Source organism: Mastacembelus armatus, chromosome 8 (genome assembly GCF_900324485.2).
Source record: "Mastacembelus armatus chromosome 8, fMasArm1.2, whole genome shotgun sequence".
Taxonomy (NCBI): domain Eukaryota; kingdom Metazoa; phylum Chordata; class Actinopteri; order Synbranchiformes; family Mastacembelidae; genus Mastacembelus; species Mastacembelus armatus.
In genome coordinates this window covers 3,859,880-3,881,815 of record NC_046640.1, presented here as the reverse complement: position 1 = coordinate 3,881,815, position 21,936 = coordinate 3,859,880, and the positions used below count along the sequence as shown (strand labels likewise).

Below are 21,936 nucleotides of genomic sequence, written 5' to 3'. Positions count from 1 at the left end.
TTAATTCAGAAATGTGATTTTCTATCAGATAGCATTCACAAATCCCCTTGCAGCCTGTTGTTGGACCTGGCAGATCTGGAAATGGACTTGTCAAAGTTGCTCAGGTCTTCATATGTGCCCATTTTTCCTGGATCTAGCACGCTGATAGAAATCTGACTGCACACTTAATATCCATTATATCCCAGAGCTTGACATCGTCTGCATTCTGGATGCATGGACACATCTAACATTGTTGAATGGTGCCCTCGAGAGTGGAAACAGATCTTTGAATGTGGCTCTCTAAGGCCAAACTAGAGCTCTGACTCTTAACATGAATATCAAAACAGATACAGCACTTTAAAGTTATCAAAGCATTTAGTGCATGTCTACCAATAAGCACACATTATAAACACATACATAAGAAAATGATACTACTTTACTGAACTCCATGTATCAATACTTTCAGATGAATTTGAACTCTCCATATATTACAAGACACTAATAAAACACTGAAATTGAAGTTACAGTAGGGATGTAGTGAAGCAATGACACTGTGAACATATAATATTAAGTGGTGCAAACTAGAAAAACAAAATACATTTGTACACTTGTACTTTTGAGACATATTTTGGCAGTACCTGTCATCACTGAGATTTATGTATTTTCTTTAAGCCACAACTCTGCAGAGCTCTAAAGCACCAGTACCACAGTTTGCTTTGGTTGAAAGTGTCCACCAACAGGCAGAAAGAGTATATAGAAAGTCTCCCATTCTTATTTACATTTCTGATTCCAGTGAAGGAAAGACTGGTGTTATTCCCTGATGTGACTGAGGAGACAAAAAGGATAGGACTGAGGGCAGTTTGGCGGTGAAGATGAAGAAAGAATTCTTGTGGCTGCATTAGAGAAATACAATATATACAAACGTACATTTAGGAAAATAATTTCTGGTATCAGTTCATCTCAGTCTAAAACTTCTTTCACAACCCTTTTTCTATATACAGTATTTTACACATAATGACTCTGCATATTATACATGGATATCTAATTAGGAAGAAAGTGTATAGGATGCTCTTTATCAGCCTGTAGTAGCAAGGTAATCCTTCATCTAGGCTCACACTGTCCACAAATAATGAGCCTTTTAAGTATTATAAAAATATAACAAAATGTGAAACATTTTTTGTATAAATCTGTTTGAGCACAGTCCTCACAACACAGTGTACCACCTTTCTTGTACTTGCTCACTCTCAGTCTACTACACTTATATAAAGATATTTAGCCTATCTCTCATTGCAATCAGTATCCCAGAGAGTTTATGGGTACAGACATTTTTTTCCTCCAGACTTTCTGTTAGCAGGAGCAGTTTTTGCCTCTTTTATTCTTTGTGTCTCTGCTCTGTGGATGATTTTTGTGCAGTACTGCCGCGTGCACCTGGGCAGTACTGCGGAGCAGAGGTGGGAGAAGACAGGGCACACAACTCAGGGCTTGGGCTGGTAGAGGGGACTGATTTAGGGGATGGACAGCTCCTGAGCTCTGTTTCATCCTCTTCTCTGCCTGATACTCTACCTTTCCCTCCTCCATGCCCCTCCAGTCCCTCAGAGTTTGCCAGCATCTCCTGGATGAGAGGAGGCATGGAGCCGGGTATTTCCATTTTCAGTGTGATCACTCGCTCAGCTCCTGTAAGAGAAAGAGGTGGAGAGACAAAATTTAGGATAACAGACCAGGAGTGTGTTCTTCTTATGTGACAAACAGATTAGCCAGATAATTTTGCTGACAATTTCACATAATCCCAGATATGTTGTTTCCTACATGTCCGTAATGTCAAATCTACTCGGGAACCGGTTTGTTCTCAGGCTTATTCAGTGTAAACAAGATAGCATAATAGGAAGTCCATTTATTTACGGATATGAAGTTCTTTACGAGTGTGATCCACTGACACTGAAGAAGCTGTTTTTAGTGCAAATTTTTGAACATTTCTTACAAACAGCAGTTTCTTATCTCCAGGTGGTAAAGTGTAAAATTTTGGAAAGGACACCATTGGTCAAGCAATCCTAAAAGTGTACCTGGTTCTGAAACCATTCCTAAGTTTCCATATTCTGCCTTCTTCCTAAGGGATTCATATGAAGCTTGTTGTTAATAATGGTAGACGGGCATTACACTAATACCAGTTTACAGAATATTCTTTTACTTTACTTTCTTACCTGTTCTAATGGCTTAGTGTATCAGCTTTCTTTTACTTGCTCACTCTCAGTCTACTACACTTATATAAAGATATTTAGCCTATCTCTCATTGCAATCAGTATCCCAGGGAGTTTATGGGTACAGACATTTTTTTCCTCCAGATTTTCTGTTACAACAATCTTTCCTTCTGTCTAACCTTGTTCTAATGGCTTATACAAAGTAACAGGAATTCCTGCACACTAGGGATATGAAGATGAACCCATTCTCATGCATGAATTATGAACATAGCAGCAGATCTTATTACCTGTCACAGGAGGTTACACATGTCATAGCTGTGTGTGTTTACATTCCCCTAAGCGATGATGCTAGGGCAGCATGTGAGATTATACACATGTCTATTGCACTGCTGACGCATTTTTTGTAATTTCTGGGGATTTCAATCATGCTACTCTGGGCTCAGCTGTCACTGCATTTTATCAATTTGTGGACTGTCCCACCCGAAAGCACAGGACTATAGACTTGTTGTATCCTACTGGCAAAAGCACATATTCAGCCATTCCTTTGCCACCTGTAGTCAAGTCAACAACATTCTCAACCAGTCTGACACCATGCCTGCATCTACCTCCACATATTTTGTGCTCCAGTTCTCACCTCCTGCCCTCTTCTGCAACATCTCCTCTGCCCCCCTCCTTTTCACCCTGTACACAGCAGAATTCATGTGCAACACTGAATTGTGTCATTTACTGAGGTTTTCTAAAGACTCTGCCATCATTGGTTGTATTAAAGAGCAGGACTCAGTGACGACGGTGGTTGAGTGAAGGTCTCTGGAAAAACTGCTGTCCATTACGGACAATGGCAGCCAACCATTGTTTGCTCTTGTTATGAAGCAGAGGAGTTCCTTCAGTGAAAGGCTGCTCTCCATGAACTGCTCCACAGACAGACACTTGAGGTCCTTCCTTCCCAGAGCTATAAGACTCTTTAATCCTTGTGCACTGTTCAAAAACACTACCCTTTTGTTATGTTTGGGATGAAAACATCCCAAACAGTACATATGGGTTAATACATCACTGGGGAGGGGTGGCGGGGCTAGGGTTAACTGATGATACTTGGACATTTTATTTTGTATTAGATTTAATTCACTGTTTATGTACCTTTTATTTATTTATTACTATTTATCTGTGCTTTTAATGCACTTTGAGTGTTTTTGGATGTGTTTGAATGCTGTGATATGGAACAGTTGAATAACTGAATTTCCTTCGGGATTAGTGAAGTATTTATCTATCTATCTAGCTGGGAGCTCCCTCACACTGCCAGCAGGACTGATGAAGTAATACAAGCCCGCTGATGGTTGGTAGAGCAAAGTCACTTCTGCATGACATTCAACAATGTTAGTGAAAATTTTTAGGTTTTGCTTTGATGTGTCAAGATCTCTCTGCAATTTCTGTCGCATAGGCAGCCCAGATGTTGCTGCTGGTCCATTTGTAAATTGTTTCCACGTGAAAGCTGTGGTTTACAAGATTAAAATTAACTTTTAGAAATGCTGGCTGCTTGTGCTGCATTGGCTTAGTGTTTGATGAATCAACGTCAGCATACGTCACTCGTGGTTCATATTGTACCAACTCCAAAGTAGAAGCTAAAAAAGTCCTCTAAAACAGCGTTTTAACACCTATTATAGTTCTAATATGAAAATATTCCTCCGATAGAAAAATATATAAAGGAAAAGTATGAAATACTATTTGAAATGTTACTTATGCATTTATATATTTCTGTCACAGCGGGGAGGTGTGTATCAATAACTCAGACCAAAATTGCGTTATTAACATAGGTATGTTCAACCACACACTAGAGCACACGTGAGGTACCAGGAATACTAACACTGAAAACACAAGGGATACAGACACTGGGGGCACAAGAAACACAGAGGAACATACTGACTCAGGAAAAGCTGGAGTCTGGGACATGAGGAACACAAGGAACTGAGAGAGACACAGAGACACAGGGAGTACACTCTCTCACACTAGGAAAAGAGACACCAGACTCACACACGAGAAGGAAACCAACAGGTAACAGGAAACAGAGGTACACACTAGAGGTCAATAGCAGAACAATCCAGCAACTGAGGCTGAGAGCAGGACTATATACCTTTGCTCTAAATGACCAACTAGGAACAGGTGTAGCCACGGAAACCCCATACACACACACAGGGAAAGAGATGCACAGGGAGAACACATGGGGAACCAGGGAGACAAAGGTGATAATAATTAACATCATAAACATAAAACTACTTGGGAAGAACCCAGGTACCAAAGTAAAAGACGACACCAGGAAGTCCAGAACCACAGACATGACAGTTTCAACAAATTATAAAACTGTCCAATGCAATGCAAAATAACTCCTACTCCTAAGCTACTCAGCCTTTCAGGCTTATTGTAGACCATCTTGGTTTTATGAAATCTTTGTGGCACTTGGCAAACTGACTAGTGTCCATTGTAGTGAGTGATATGCAACTACAAAAAAACAGCTTTGAAATAGATGTCCACATAGTGACCGCTATGCATGAAAGGGTCATGACCATCTAGACATCGCTTATGTGAGCAGGAATCCTGTTACTTTGTAGAAGATCAGACAGGGGAAGGCCAGCTACAGGAGGAAGATGGAGGAGCAGCAGCAGCAGCAGAACATCAGTGGGGTGTGGCAGAGCCTAAAGACCATCTCAGGCTTCAAAGCACCCCATGAGGGGTGAGGGGTATCTGCAGTGGGTTAACGATCTGCCAGCCTCACGGGGAGGATTTCAACAGCATGACGGACTTTATCACAGAGTACATAAAATTCTGTGAGGACACCGTCATGCCCTCACGGACTGTTCGCTGTTTCCCTAACAACAAGCTGTGGATCACCAGTGACCTGAAGACTTTCCTCAACAACAAAAAGAGAGCCTTCAGGTCTGAAGACAAGGAGGAGCTGAGGAAGGTGCAGCTCCAACTGCGGGACAAGGTGAGGGAGTGTAAAAACTCCTACAGGAGGAAGCTGGAAGCCAAACTCCAGCAAAACAACATGAGGGAGGTGTGGTCTGGAATGAAGGAGATCACGGGATGTGGGGGGAGAGACAGACAGTCTGCCGGTAACAGGGAGAGAGCTAACGAGCTTAACACCTACTTCTTCAACAGGTTTAGCTCTCAGACTGCCCCTGTCTCCTCTACCCCTCCCCTGCCCCCACACACCTCCCCCCACCTCGTCCAATGCTCTCGCAGTTGCCCCCTCTATGGTGAGCCCACAGGGCCAGAATACGGGACCTCAAGCTACAGTGCCCCAGGAGCCTAGAGAAGGTGCCGCTTCTCTGAAAGACCTCTTGTCTGGTTCTTGTACCCAAGAAATCATCTCCATCTGGCCTCAGCGACTATCGTCCAGTTGCCCTCACATCTCATGTGATGAAGGTGCTGGAGAGGTTGGTGTTGGCCCACCTTGGCCACAGGTGAGATCATCTCTTGACCCTCTGCAGTTTGCCTATCGGCCACGTCTGGGGGTGGGTGATGCTGTCATATATCTGCTGCAGCAAGCTTTGTCTCACCTGGATGGTGGTGGTGGCACAGTGAGAATCATATTCTTTGATTTCTCCAGAGCCTTCAACACCATCCAGCCTCCATTACTGGGAGAGAAGCTGCGGCTGATGGGTGTTGGCGGGTCCACTGTCTCCTGGATCACTGATTACTTGACAGATAGGCCACAATTCGTACGACTGGGTGGTGTCCTGTTTGATGTGGTGATGAGTGGTGTAGGAGCCCCACACGGCACTGTGCTTTCTCCCTTCCTGTTCACCTTATACACCTCAGAGTTTCAGTACAACTCAGAGCTATGTTATTTCCAGAAGTTTTCTGATGACTCTGCAGTTGTTGGGTGTATACGAGGTGAATGGGAGGAGGAGTACAGGGGGCTGGTGGACAGATTTGTGGAGTGGACTGGAGGGAATCACCTGCTGCGTAATCTGGACAAGACCAAAGAAATGGTGATTGACCTCAGGAGGAAGGGAACTGCTTCAAAGCCCCTCTGCTGCATTGCAGCCAGTGACTCTAACAGATGGAATACACTGATAAGGAAGCCTGGCTCCGTCATTGGCTGCAGACAGAAGACCTTTGAGGCTGTGATGGAGAGGAGGACGCTAAACAAACTGTTAGCAATCATGGACAACCCTGACCACCCTCTCCACCCTGTGCTGGACAGACAACAGAGTGCCTTCTCCAAAAGGCTCAGACAGCTTCGTTGTCTTAAGGATCGCTACAGGAAGTCCTTCTTGCCTCATGCCATAACTCTGTACAACACATCTTCTCTGTGTGTCAGATAACACCCTGGACGGACTGTCTGAACTGCCAATGTTTGCACACAGGTTCTCTCTTTGAAATTTTTTGCACACTTATTGTATATTGTTTTTTTGTATATAATTTCTATATATATATATGCCAGCATAGTGGGAACATCTGTGCCGAGTATGGGCTGGAGGTCCCAAGGTCAAAATGGGGCACACCTCCAAAGGTGAGGGAGAATGACCGAGCTAAGATCCTGTGGGACTTCCAGATACAGACCGACAAACAGGTGATGGCTAACCAACCGGACATAGTAGTGGTGGACAAACAACAGAAGAAAGCCGTAGTGGTAGATGTAGCGATCCCAAGTGACAGCAACATCAGAAAGAAGGAACATGAGAAGCTGGAGAAATACCAAGGGCTTAAAGAAGAACTAGAAAAGATGTGGAAGGTGAAGGCAACAGTGGTCCCCGTGGTAATCGGCACCCTCGGGGCTGTGACCCCCCCAAACTGGGAGAGTGGTTCCAACAGATCCCAGGAACAACATCAGAGATCTCAATCCAGAAGAGCGCAGTGCTAGGAACAGCTAAGATACTGCGAAGAACCCTCAAACTCCCAGGCCTCTGGTAGAGGACCCGAGATTGAGGAAGACACACACACCACCCATAGGGGTGAGAAGGGAAATTTTTTATACATATTATATACATATATATAGAATCTTTTTTTAAAATAATTTCTTAGGCTATATTGTTTTCTTTTCCTTGTGAGATCTATGTTCATGTTGAGTGCCTGTAATTTGCTGCTGTAATTTGCCTGTAATTTTCCTTAGGTTTGATCAATCACCCTCTCCTCCCCCCATGCAGCTGCATGCCTTCTCCCTGACACCTGCACAATGCCCCACTCCCTCAGCCTTTCACACCTCTGGCCCATCCCATCACCCCACCACTTCACAGCTCCACGGACTCACCCACCGCCCCAGCACACGGCCCCCTGCCTTGTCTCTCACTCCAGCCCAGATGAGAAGTGAACTAGGAAGGCAGCTGGACCAGATGGCATCAGCTCCAGGCTTCTTAAGTCCTGCGCAGATGAACTGTGTGGAGTTATGAAGCATGTCTTCAATCTGAGCCTCAAGCTGAGGGTGGTACCACAGCTCTGGAAGACTTCCTGTGTAGTACCAGTGCCCAAGACACCACACGCTAAAGACCTCAACAGCTTCAGGCCGGTGGCTCTCACGTCCCATCTGATGAAGACACTGGAGAGACTGGTCCTGGGCCACCTCCGCTCCGTGGTGATCTCAGCGATGGATCCGCTGCAGTTCGCCTACTGGTCCGGCATTGGCTTGGAGCACGTGGTCATCTTCCTAATTCACCGTGCTCTGGCTAACCTGGACAAGTCCAGCAGTGCTGTGAGAATTCTGTTCTTTGACTTCTCCAGTGCATTCAACACCATACGGCTGGTGCTTTGAAGGGACAAACTGGAGGAGGCTGGTGTGGACTTTGACCTGGTGGAGTGGATCCTGGACTACCTCACAAACCGGCCCAGGGCTCTAGCCCGGGACGTTGTGTGACATCCTGACCTGCAGTGTGGGGGGGGGCAGGGGACTGTCCTGGCCCCCTTCCTCTTCACAGTCTACACTCCAGACTTCAGACACAACATGGACGGCTAAGTGCAGAAGTTCTCTGACGACTCTGCGATTGTCGGGTTCATCACTGACGATGATGTAGTACAGAGGACTGACACAGGACTTCGTGGACTAGTGTCAGCAGAACCACCTCCTGATCAACGCAGGGAAGACCAAGGAGATGGTGGTGGACTTCCGCAGACGTCTGTCTACTCTCCCCTCGTCAGTGAACATCCAGGGAATAAACATACTCTTATAAGTACTTGGGTGTTCACCTGAACAACAAACTGGACTGGACTCATAACACAGACGCGCTGTACACGAAGGGCCAGAGCCGGCTCTACCTCCTGAGGAGACTGCGGTCTTTTGGGTTGAAGGGGGCACTCCTGAGGACCTGCAGAGTCACCTGCCATCTGCTGGAGCAGACGCATCTCGGAGAGGGAGAGGAAGAAGCTGGATAAGGTCATCAAGAAGTCCTGGGCTGTCCTCTGGAATCAGTGAGGGAGGTGGGGGACAGAAGGGACCTGGCTAAACTAACATCTATGCTGGACCATGAGTCACACCCCCTGCAGGATGCCCTGTCTGACCTGGAGAGCAGCTTCAGTGACAGACTGACCCACCCTCATTGTGTGAAGGAGAGATTCCACAGGTCTTTTCTTCCTGCTGCTGTCAGGCTCTACAATGATCACTACTAACTGTACATTTGTCATCCATCTGCTGTAATCATGTGCAACATTGTATTATAAGGTTAATCACATCAGTGCAATATACTGTAGTCACTTTACCTGGTATTTATTTATTTATCAATCGATGTCCATATACTGTACATACCCATAGGCACATATTGTACACACTTATAGTTTTGGTAGCTTTATAGTTTTATTCCACTTTTGTAATATTTTTAATTTCTTATTTATCTTACATCTTTGCTACTTTTGGCACTCTGCTGTGTACTTGTAGTTTGCTGTTGCAACAATGCAATTTCCCCATTGTGGGACAAATAAAGGTTTCTTATCTTATCTTATATTATTGTCCAGCTCTGGGTAGAAACAGGATTACTATTTACTGATTTAGCTGAGATTATAAGAATTATACCATCATATAAAAGCAGTGGTCACAACATCAAAAGTGTGTTTTATTTATCAGCCCCTTTTTCCACATGTTCGCCACTTTTGCAGAGTGACCTTGTGTATAAATGAAATCTTTAAATTCCCTGTAGCTCTCCAGCAAAAGCTGTCGCTCTCCTGGGAGGCAAAAACTCCACTCGTTCTTTGGGCATTTGCATGTAGCTAATGAGAAACTAGGTCAATGACCATGAGATCACACTGGGATGACTGAATCCTCCTTTCTAATCCACAACTCCGGTGGCAGTTAGAGAACCAAAGTATCTGGATAACGTTAGCCAGCATTAAAAAATCCAGCATTACTCATTTGATTTTGGACCTCTTTAGCAATGTACAGGGGCAGCCTCTTAATACAAGTAACAAAACATAAATAAATATCAGTCTTTAATATAATCCTGCTTTCAGTGAAGCCTTGTTCTCTCTGTGTTTGAAGTAACTATTGTAGAACTTTACAGTATCTGTGCTGTCAAACATGTCTGCATTAGTGTCTGTTTGTAATGCGTCTCACCCTTCACACTGATGCTCCTGAGGTCAGTAATCTTCATCAGTATCTTGGGGAACATACAGGGTTTATCAGGTCTCCTCCTCCTAACATAGACCTATGCACACATGAAAACAAAGAAGAAAGGTGGTATTCTATATTGTTTACTGACAACAAATCCCATGAAAATACCAAACACTAAATGTATCCTAAAAAGCATTGTATATATATCACAACCTGATGTTTTTATATACATCCTGACATAAAGCTCTATGTTTATTCAAAAACCTGAGCCACAATGCTATTATAAGCTTTATTTGTCACATGCACAGTTATACATACATACTGTACAATGTACAGTGAAACGTATTTTTGTACCTGCAGCCAATAGCTGAACAATTCCACACAAAAATATAAAAGTATAAAGTATGTTTGACTCAGTACCATGCTGCAGCTATAAAAACTCGCTTCAGTGCCAAATATTGATTAATCCACTGCAGAAAATACTCCTTAAACAAATTGTGTCCTTCTCTTTGACTAATTTTTGTTTTACACTAGAGTGAAAAAACAACTTTATATTTGTGTCTTGAGATGATTTGTATTGTGATTTGGCGCTATACAAATAAAACTGAATTGAATTGAATTTAATTGAATTTCAATTCTCAGTATGAATAAATGGATGTAGGGGTGAGTAACACAAACAGGGTAGAGAAGAATGTATTAAGAGAAAATACTACTGCTTTAAGACAGGTGTTGCATTTTATCAAAGTCTTCAGTTACTTAATATATCCATATGTTTCTGTGTTTCAGTACATATTATACAGAAACAAGGGAAGCAGCTAAGTAACAATATATGTGTGCCACAATAAAAATTAGATGTTGAACCTTCAAGGCTTCCAGCATTGGCTCTTGAAGAACGTCCACCTTCTCTGACTCCTCCAGATCCTGACGATCTGCATGCATGCACACACAGCAAAAACACATTACAATACACAGCCAGTACAATATGCTGTACACAGCCCTTTAAACAAAAAAAAAAAAACTACAAAATACAACTGCTACAACAAGTATCAAAATAAACTACAGTATTTTTATTATAAATATACAAAAAATACACACTTTTTTTGGGGTAACATGAACTCACCTTACAAACCTTTTCTTATCAGCCTACTTCACCTATCCCTTCACCATTTAGCTGGGTAAGTTATTAATGTGGACTGTCTGAGAGCAGCAGTCTTTCTCTACCTAACGAGAAATTTGCTCACCTGTCAAAAACATGTTGACCTGTTACAACAGACATGCTAATGTATCCTGATTTCACTGTTAGTTGTGAGTTAGTCATTTTAAATTAACGTTTCTTAGCAACTCATGATGGTATCCTTATTTTTTCTCTTGAGTTTTAAGTTTTAAGGACTTATATTGGGCCTACAATAACTCATTGACAGTACACTCAACTGTAGGCACTTTTATAAACCCATAGCACCCTTTTTACAGTGTTAGAGGTCAGGTATGATTTAAACCAGATGGAATTTTTAACTATTTTCAGCAATTTTACACTGTCGTTGGTGTGTGTAGTTGCTTAGTCAGGCAGCTGGAAGAAAAATATTTGTGTGTGCACTAGTTCTATCAATACTCTTAGGACTCAGACTGTCCTCTAAAACTGTATATTAAATGACTACAACAATTTAGTAATCAATTAGACTTAGTTAGAGTATAAATTTGACACTAAATTAGAAGTCAACAATAATTACATTCCAATTTAAAATTCAAAAACAGGTTAGGTAGAAACTGAATTTGCTGATTAGCCAATCTAATCACTAAAACAATTGAGAGGATTTAGAGAACACAAATTCTGGTCAGAAAAAAAATATTTATTACACCTCCAAAAAGACTCCGCAAACAACAAATATGATAACCCAAAACAAGCTATTCAAAAACTTGTGTGCTAAGCTCTAAACTTATGTGAGAGTGGATAAGTAATTACTCAGTGTATGGATATGTGAGAACAAAGAAATTAAATGAATGATATGTGTATGTACAGCCTACACAATACAGTAGTCTAAACTACTGATGTCTCCTTAATTGATGCTCTTAAGGACAACTAACTTTTCAAAAAGACTGTCATTCAGATGACGGCAATGGGGCCTGTTAATCAGTCCAGCAAAGAAAAACATCCATCTCACTGAAAGTATTTTAAAGTATTTTAAAAACACAAAAAAACAACACACCAAAGGCATTTTCCTTGTTACTGTCAAATACAACTTACAAAATAATATTTTAAATATATGTATCAGAAATACTGCCCATCCCTGGGTGTGAATGCATCTCATAATGCAAACCAGTCTGGCAAGTAAAACTAGAGGTCGTAATCCATCCATGCAAGAACCTTTGTTGGACATTTGGCGTTAGGCAAAATAGCACCACGATAGCACTAACATTAAAAAAAACTCTGCATCTCGTATTATTAAGCCATCAAAAGCAGTACCTCCACAGAGCAAGCAGATGGCGCTTAGTAATCCAGTCTCTGCGTCGTCCATCTCCAGCGGAAGCAGCTGGTTGGCGAAAGAGAACACCAGGTCTGTGAGAGGGCCAAACCCAGCATTGTGCATCTGGGTGCGATTCAGAGTTAAACCGTCAGAGAAGGTCATGGTGTCCTGGTCTGGGGTATAGCGAGTGCAGATCCTTAGAATCTAAGAAAAAGGATGAAGTGTCACAAAATGGAAGGAAACACTCCAAGGAGACAACAAACACAACTTGCTGCTGTGTGGGAAGTATCTGACTGACAAACCTGTTGAACTCACCAGTATGTCAAGGCAGGCAGCTTTGAGCAGGGTGATCTGATCAGCGATGGATAATGTTGTGAAGCCCGGCAGCTGCTTGGCAAACTCCACTGTCTTAATGATGCATTTGGTGGACAGTTCACTGAACTTGTCCCAGAGGCTGACATCCAGTGAGACACGGTGCTCTGAGCTGTTGCTCTGTAGAGTAGGGGTTTGCATGACGAATGGAAGGAGAGAAAGAGGCAAAATTTTTCAAACAAGATAAAGAAAGCACAGTTAAATCATTACCTCTGCCTGAAGATTCAGGTTGTTTTCATAAAGGTAACAGTTATTTTTATCTGTATTTTTATTATATTCTATTACAAGTCCTTTGTATGTCCATGAGAGTACCGTGGTGTATTTTCCCAGCTGACAGAGGGAGGGAAATGTGTCCTGATGGGCTTGCCGAACTCGTTCAATCATCTGCTCTGTGTCTGGTGACAGGACATAGATCTCTGGCTCCCCCTGCTTCTTCTCCTTTTTCTTCTTTGTTCTGTCATTTCGCACCACTGACATTGGGAGTAAAGATGGGAAGATTTAGCGCAGGAATTTAAGCAGCAAATTATGTTCACGTCTTACATTTTAAATTAAGTGCAAAGAGGCAACTCTTTCTAGTTTTTTCTAGACCTAGGTTTTAAATAACCACTTAAAGAGACTTATCATGGGGAGTACTGCCAAGCCTGTGAGAATAGCTGGACTGTATAATTACACCTGCTAACTCCAATGGGATGAAAGAGGTGCCTTTGTTTAGTCCCACGTCAACAGCTCAACTATTACACTAACAGAGCTTCCAAAGTCCTCTGCAGAGATTGAGAACCTGCTGGAAGGACAAGCATCTCAGCAGCTCTCCATCAGTCAAATTGTTGTGAGTGGGTGGATGAAAGATATCATCCATCCATCCATTATCTATATCCACTTATTCCTATTTAGGGTCATGGGGATCTACTGGAGCCTATCCCAGTTATCTTAAAGACACATAAAGACAAACCAATCAACCTGACATACATGTTTTTGGACTCTGGGAGGAAACCAGAGTGCCTGAATAAAACCCACGCAAGCACAGGGAGAACATGCAAACTCCACACAGAAAGGCCCCTGCCAGGAACCTTCTTGCCAGGAACAGTGTTAACCACCAATCCATCGTGCTGCCCTGGATGAAAGATACTTTAAATAAAAAGACAGACCACTTTGAGTATGTCAAACTACAATTGTCTCTGAGAACAAGGGGAAAACAATTCTCTTGTTCTTATCAGGCTTTTGGCTTTTCCCACATCTAGTCAATGTAGTGAGAAGATCAGCCAGGAAGAGTAGGATAAACTACTGAAATCCAGGTTGAAACACTTATAAAGACATCCTTAAGAAGATTAATCAAGAATCTCACTAAGATTGGAAAATTCATTTGGGGAATGCCAAAAGCTGCGTATCATAAGTTTGAGGTAAACAATGTTTTGTAGGGGATGTATAACACATGAAAGGCCACCAGAGGGAGACAGATACCAAAATTAAAACACTGTATTGCCTGAGAATAGCACAAAACTGTATAGCTTACTGTGCTTAAAGTATATGTCACTTAGTGTGTACTGTTGAATTATTTTGTGACTACAAATTGAGCTTATGTTTCTTACTTTTAGTCTTTCAGAAGCTAGAAGCTAATTTTTTCCACATTTTTCTGTACAAACAGAGACAAAGGAACTGCTGCTCTACACTGTACTCACACTCCTTGGACATGCCAACATCGAGGCATTTCTGCAGGCGACAGGACTGACACCGGTTCCTTGTCACCTTGTTTATGACGCAGACTTTGTCTCGATGGCATGTGTACACCATGTTCTTCTGGATGCTCCTCCGAAAGAAGCCCTGAGAGAAAGAATTTGAGGCAATGAATGAAACACAGAATTGAACAGAATACAACATACTATAAGCACTACCACAAACACTGGACAAGCATGCTTTTCACCACAAACGCACACAAAAACCCACAGGATGACATGAAAGTAGATACAAATTGCATTCAGTGTTTGTGTTTAGGTCTAGATGAAGCAAAGATGTCTATAAATCCTAGGGATGGTGTAAAGGTTGGGATCTCTTCACTGACATGTGATGTAAATATTTGGGCTCATGCTCTCTCTGTAATTATGCTTCATTCAGCTTGTCTAGCTGGAGTCTGCATCTGTTCATGCACACAGAGGGCCCAGTTACCCAGAAAGAGTACTGTATGTTGTGAATAGCTAACACATGCGTTTAGCTGCCCTACCTTGCAGCCCTCACAGGCACTGACACCATAATGGTATCCTGAAGATTTGTCCTGGCATACAAAGCAGGGCTTGTAGACACGGGGTGGTGGTGGAGGTGAGGGGGGGCTGGGGACAAGCAGATCCTCCCCTGAGCTTGTGCTCTCAGTCTCTATGGCTGCAGGATGGGACAGAGGTAAGAAAACCAGAGACATTTACATTTTATCAGACTGCTGAATTTTTTCTTTAAATGTCAGTGTAAAAGTGGATGTAACATGTTGGCATATACTAACATAATCTACAGAAACTCACTAGTCTTGGGTATATACATATATACAATGTATATATGTTTTTGCTGGGTCATTATATGTTTAGAGCAAATATTAGATGTATGCTATTTGTAGTACCTTCGGCTCACACCAAAAGTATCAAATGGTTGAGCAATGGGCTTGGAAGTGTGTAATCTTAGTGGAAGGTAAAAATGCCCTGAAAATGTCAACTCTGTAATGACAAGCATCTGTTAAGAGTATTTTGTTTAAATGTAATAAGTAAATACTGAAAAATGGGGGAAAGGTTGCCATCTTAAAGACTGTTTTACATCTTTGACTGTTCAAATACTTTTTCAAATATCCAAAAGGTCTAAACCTGTAAAAACTGAATAAAACTTAGAAACATGCTTATTTACACATTCAGCATTTACAGAGCAACCTTCTCATTCACTTCACAAATGTAATCACTGAATAGCCAACAACACTGCTCCAATGGTGTTGTATATATCAATTCAGCCCTTTAACACTATTATTAATCATTTTGATACCTTCATTAATAAGTATTGCTCTTAAAATGGTCCATTAGAAAATGTCACATTACTGTTTTTTTTTTCCAGCTGTAAAATATGGTGTAAAATATGGTAAAATATGAGTGCAAAGCCAGATGTCATTGCCGTCCAAAGCAAAAAACTATTTCAGATGCATTTGCCAGTGTTACACCATATGAGAAGGGTTCCAAGCGTGTATTCTACACACCGTAATATGTATCGCAAAAAAAAAAAAGATATCGCAAAGTGAGTTTTTTTATCGTGCAGCCCTAGTTGTGATCTCATGGTTTTGGTCTTGGCCTGAAATTGATGGTGTCACCTATGGTTACTGAGAAAGGTACAGAGAAAGAGGTTTGATTTTATTGACAGTAAAACCCAGCCTCATTGTGTTGGTGTGGTAGGCTAATTTTATTTTTGTTACAGACAGACTATAATACAGGTTCTGGTTCTGACCCTTCAGATAAAATAAACAGGACCATCCGCAAGTTCCCTACTACTCTCTCTGTCATTCTGCCTCTTCTAACCTAACACACACTTCTCCCCTCCCCCTCATTTAGTAGCCATACCAGACATTCCACTATGGATGAGATTCAACTCCCCTCTACTGGCCTGCTCTGTTTACAGAGAGAGAAATAAAGAGAAGAGGTCCTCCTCAGCCATCATACCATCCTTCCATCTTTTCTTTCCTTTAATCTCTCCTCTCTTTGTCTTTGCTGTCCTCTCACTGACACACTAGGCAGCAGTTCCCTGAAGCACTGTCTGACCTCTTTTAAACATCTCTCTGTCCTTCTTGCCTCCTTTTTCCAAGTGTCTCTTGCTCTCTTCTCATCTGTGCATTTGTCTATCTCTGCCTATTGCTTCCCGCTTGTGTGCAGGACAATGCAGGCAGCACATAAAATACACAGCTCTTAGCTGTTGGTTTTGACACTGTTTGGAAGATGGACCATGACAGGAAACAAGACACAGAAATAGAGAAAGACATCTGCAAAAAAATGTCTGGTCAGATTCCAACCAGTGCAACTGCTGACCAACAACCTGCAAAACTAATGAGGTTCCCCTGAGTCTCAGCTGGATTATATGTTTTAGAATTGCATGTCAATCTAATCAGAATGGTTAGCATTCTGCTCAAAGCAACGCTGTCCCCAAGAAGTAGCTGCTACTGAAATTCCACATTCAGAGAGTTGGGCAACCTACTCAATACACTGCTGCAATACTTGGAAATACCACATAGGTTGAGCATTTAATTAAAACTGTGTATTGAACTACTGAGGTCTCTAAGGAATACTACCAAACCTCGTGAAAAACACTGCACCTCCGCAAGGTTGACTCCCAGTATAAATAGGATCATTTCTGCTCAAATCCTTTTTGAGAAATTAAGCTTTAAAACTCGAAGTATAGGCTTATTACACCAGCAACCTATTTCCACCCAAATTAATCCAAAATCTCATTTGTTTGTACAAATGTGTACATGTGTTCAAGCAAAAAGAGTATCTGTGCTGCAGAGAGTAATAGGGCAAAAATGTGCACAAGCAATGTGCAGACGAAAAACTCTGGAGTCATTGGGGGGGTGATGTAATGGTGGATTTCTGAGAAATTGCGTGAGCACCATTTTTTTATTTGATGTGAATGTTGCACAAGTAAATCATAAAGGATTTATTAGCATTGTAATCATACATCATTTTAACTTGCCAAAAGAAGTACAGTCTTTAACTAATCTGGCACAACTTTTCCTACAAACTTATCTTTCAAATTAAATTCTCAGATGAGTCTCACAGACAGGCTCATTAAAAAATACAGAAACCTAACAATGAGCAAAGGAGAATTTGAGGTCAGCAAAGTAAAGTAGCAAAGTGGACTAGTCACCTTTTAACTTAATGCAGGAGTGTTTGGATGGTAATGTGTTAGCATTTGGTAGTAATTTGGTAGTAAAACAGAGTAAATAAATAGGTTTCCATGCCTTAAAAGACAGGAAGACCAGTAGTGCAGGAGAGGGAGGGAGACAATGAAAGCATTACTTCAGCTCTCTGAACCTCCAGAGCCCTTCAAATCTCTTATCTTATTATAATCTTATTGATCATCACTATTTCAACTGGTTGCAATTACTGCAAATGGAAGCATTGCTTTGTGGGATTGTTAGCAAAAAATGAAATATATTTTCATGGAGTTACTGCTCAACCAGAGAATCATATTACCTTTAATTGTACTGTCTGTTTAATCATAATAAAGATCATTCATTTATTCATACATATCTGCATAATGCAGTATGCAGGTATGTATGAATGCAAGAATTTAAATTAAATTAAATACAAAAGAGAAGACTTGTTCTCTTTTTTGAGCTGTAATGTCTGCCAGTAAGTCATGTAATAGAGAAGTACATTGTAGCATACATGCTATGCCAGAGGACTGTGTTTATAATGAATGAAAGAATGACCACAGTCACTCTTAGCTTTTATATGATGGCTGCACGATCTCCCTCACACATACAAAAATAAAAACAGCATTAGATACAATGCTGACAATGCAACCCCTCCACCTTTCAACTTGGTGAGTATCCCCTTATATTCCCAGACCAACTGTGAATGTGTGCCACTATTTGCATCTCCAACAGGCAGAAAGAGAGGTCACTTGGTGTGAGGAAGTGATGACTGGGCAGCTGACACAGGAGAGAAAGAGGCAGACAGAAGGAGAAATAAAGAGAGGTGACTCACTTCCCAATTGTCAGTGAGTCACTGCTTTGGATCACAACCAAATATATACACAGAGTGAACCAGTCCCCCAGCTACTGCCTACATGTTGCTGGAGCTGTCACTGAATATATCTGTGTTAATGACACACACACACAGACACACACACACACACACACCGTGAAGGCAATCGCTTCAATTTATGAGCACTCCCCTTTTGCTTCTATATGTCTCCCTTTGCCTCTGTTTCTTTCAAGCAGACCAGAATGTACTTAGCTCTCTCTTTCCCTTTATGACTAAAACTGGGTTTTGCAAGGGTCATGTCACAGTGATATCACCACATCATCTCCCTTAGGTTACTCTCTGAGTAAGGCTGACTATATTTAACATGTGACGCTGAGGTAGAATGGCATCCTCAGATCACAGAAAGACAATCCTGTGTGTATGTTTATTCTGAGCTAATTATGTGTTAATTATCAGCCTGGCCCACAATCAAATCCAACATTCATCGTTTTTCCAGTTGATTCCATTAGTTATTTCTGATCTGACTGCAGAAGAAATAAGTTCTGCCATGATATGGTCCTTTGGCTCTGATGCAGCCATCTAGCTAAAAGGTTACTGCTCAGTGCCCTACCCACAGAAGTTCTGGATTGTTTTAGATCAAATGCAAATAGTCACTTATAATCACTACTGGATTATATTATTATTATTATTATATTATAATTATTATTATAGATTATATTTTTTTTTCAAAAGGAAAAATGCAGATGCTGCTGAAGTTGCAGGTGCTGCTAGCTAACATTAGGAGGTTAAAGCTTTCACCTTTGTAATGAACAAAATCCTGATGCCTTTCTTGCCAGTTGCTAAATGAACGTGAGTGTTATGACAGTGCATGGCAATGGTGGAGACAGCATGAAATGCACTTGAAGTTACACGCCAGAAAATATCTCTGCTCACCACCCACCCTTCTACTAAGTGAGCATGTTTTTAGTGAAGTCACATCAAACAGGGCAGCCGTCTGATAGGAAAGCATGCGGAAAACATTGCAACCTGGTGCTGTTGAACTGGAAGCTGAGAGTTTACTGGGAGCAGGGACTTGGGGTGGATTTAAACTGTAATTTATGGTTTAGGGATTTTATTTCTTTGTATTTTATTTATTCAAGCAAGACAAGAATAACTCTGGGGCCACCAATAACATGATGGAAAGAAATGAAGCAGAGAGTGTCTGAACAGACACGCAGGTGGCATATGATTTATTGGACAAATAACATAACTTCTAACATTGGCTTCTACTGAGCACTGGTTACTGTGTTGAAGTGGCACTTTGGTGTAGGGAAAATTCTTCTGTGGCTGCAGTTCAATACCCGAATGGAGGCTGAATGCTACAAAGTAAGCTAACATTACAATTTCACTTATTTCAGTGACCATTGTGGGTTTTCTTTCTTTAATGGAAGGTACCAACAATTTTGCCCACGTGTAGATAGATAATAGATTCAAATTTATTGTCACTGCACATGCAACGAAATACAGTTAGCATCTAACCAGCAGTGCATTAGTTGTAGTGAAAAATATTTATGTATGTACAGGTTGGGTATAAATAATTACGCATATGAAGTATAGTGTAAGGGATATATACGAGGACATAAGGCAAACAAAAAGCAATAAAAAATCTTGAGTTTATGAAGGTGAAGAAGCTGACCTACTGCGGTCCATTCAAAACATTCAGCCAAACCCTCAAGTTGCACAAGTTGCACAGGGGAGGACATACAGCACACAGCTAAATGAAGGACCTGATGTGAAAAGCCTTTTGCTGCAAAATGTGGGTTATTTTGAAGTGGATGGCAAATAAAAGTGTCTGGATGGCAAACTATATGGGACAAATTGCAGAGTATGCCAAATTATATGTCCAATACATAGAAACTGCGTCAGCAAAAAGGAACATTATGTCACAAGCTGAAACTAACGCTGCTTGTACGTGTATTCTGTGAAGGATAATGCCAACAGTCATGGAAACTAATACCTACCCTTGTAATTGTTTGCTCTGGTGACTTATTTAAATGTTAAAGCTCTTCATGACTATCTGATATCATTTGATCCAAACCCCTCTGACAGAGCAGTCAATCATGATGTTCAGTATCAAATACAGATGAAGATCATAAATTCTGAGGAACTAAAAGTCAAAGAATGTAGGAAAGGAAACATGATGAGGGGTTTAGCAGTGAATAACACTACATGATGTATGGAACTGGGTGTGTTCATTGCTCATCTATTTAACAGGAGACTAAAAAAAGAGGCTGTGGAGCACCTGATACTAGAAGGGGCTGGCATGTGTCCCAGTTGGCACCAACTCATGCATTCATCCCCCCTATCCCCTGACAACGGATACCCTATTAAAGCAGGAGCCTGCGCTCCCTTGTCAGTTTGTAACAAATTATGTACACTGACTAATTGTGGCTTTCCCTGCAGTCCAAAATAGCAAATCATTTTTCAATGGCACTCACAGTGGCTGGATCCGCTCCAGTGTCTGCCGGTCAGCAGGGACCCTCCGAAGGGACGCTGGAGTCCTCCCACACCGGACAGTCCCTTCTCCGGCCCGAGTCCCGGGGGTCTGTGGTAGTAGTCCATGCTCAGAAAAGAGCTGGGGCTGGGGCTACTGGGGCTCAAACCCACAACATCCACGCTTTCATACATCCCCGAGAGACGTGCGTTTGATCTCTTTATACCAAACAGAGAAAAAAAGATCAAAGCTGGACGTCGAGGAGAGAAAGAGGAAGGGGAGGGAGGGAAGAGTTCACATCTTCATAATAGACTGATAGAAGGAGGGAGGAAGGGAGAGATGGCAGATCCTGGTGACCTTTCAGCCCTTGGTGGAACAGTTTAGTGTCAAATTAAACGTTGCCCTGTTTTCTTAACAGTTCAAATGCTACAAGTGCCACCGCTTAAATGCTGTGCTAGTTGTTGCCCTCATTACTTTGAAGCACGAACAATTAAAAAGACAGCAGCCCCTGTAACACTACGCTACTATACAGACACACATGAGGTACGTCTACCGCTGGAGTCCGTAATGACCTCAGCAGCCCGTGTCTCTGTGGCTTTATACAAGTACCGCGTCGTTTCTCGGGCTATTTCGCAGACGGTCTATGTCCCTTAGTCTTACAGACAGCAGCCTACTGCTTGGCGTTAAATCTCTGCATAAAAGCAAAACATTTCCAGCCGGTGGACCAACGCTGCTCCAGTCGCTCCGGTTCACGGAGTCCAGGCGTTCACGACAGAAAAAACACAGCCCTGACTCATGGACGCAGTCACGTAGGACTTTGAACTTGCCGCTGTATGTCTAGGAAGCAGAACATCCATGGGTCCACCGGCGGCTAGGTGGGACGAGGAGACGTCCGAGTCTGGGTTCGTGTGCCTCTCATAGCTGGACTGCTGAGGTCCAGTGCGAGCACCGATGTCCTGTGGTAACCCCCGCTCTGTACCCGACGGCCTCTCTCTCTCTCTCTCTCTCACTGCTTTGGTGAGTGACACCAGCTGCGTACGAGCTCCACCTACCTGCCCCGCGCGACCCTCCAAAATGATTTCTATCTGACTACAGCTCCAAATACCCACCACCATTATCTCTGTTGTAATAATACTATACATTACCTCTGCACACATACCTGCATACAGGGAAATATTGTACTTTTTACTCCCTTATGAATAATCAT

General features: G+C 42.1%; 1 protein-coding gene across 1 annotated transcript; it reads right to left on the bottom strand.

Annotated features, from left to right (window-relative positions):
* Positions 1 to 394: 394 nt before the first annotated feature.
* Positions 395 to 21,720, bottom strand: rarab (retinoic acid receptor, alpha b). Its single transcript, XM_026324990.1, has 9 exons — positions 20,734 to 21,720; positions 14,755 to 14,909; positions 14,216 to 14,357; positions 12,852 to 13,009; positions 12,483 to 12,659; positions 12,167 to 12,371; positions 10,567 to 10,634; positions 9,709 to 9,799; positions 395 to 1,653 (listed from the first exon to the last, which is right to left on the bottom strand). Exons 1-9 carry the CDS (start codon positions 20,921 to 20,923, stop codon positions 1,352 to 1,354), a joined length of 1,488 nt encoding a protein of 495 aa, XP_026180775.1. The 5' UTR covers positions 20,924 to 21,720; the 3' UTR covers positions 395 to 1,351.
* Between the last annotated feature and the right edge of the window lie 216 nt (positions 21,721 to 21,936).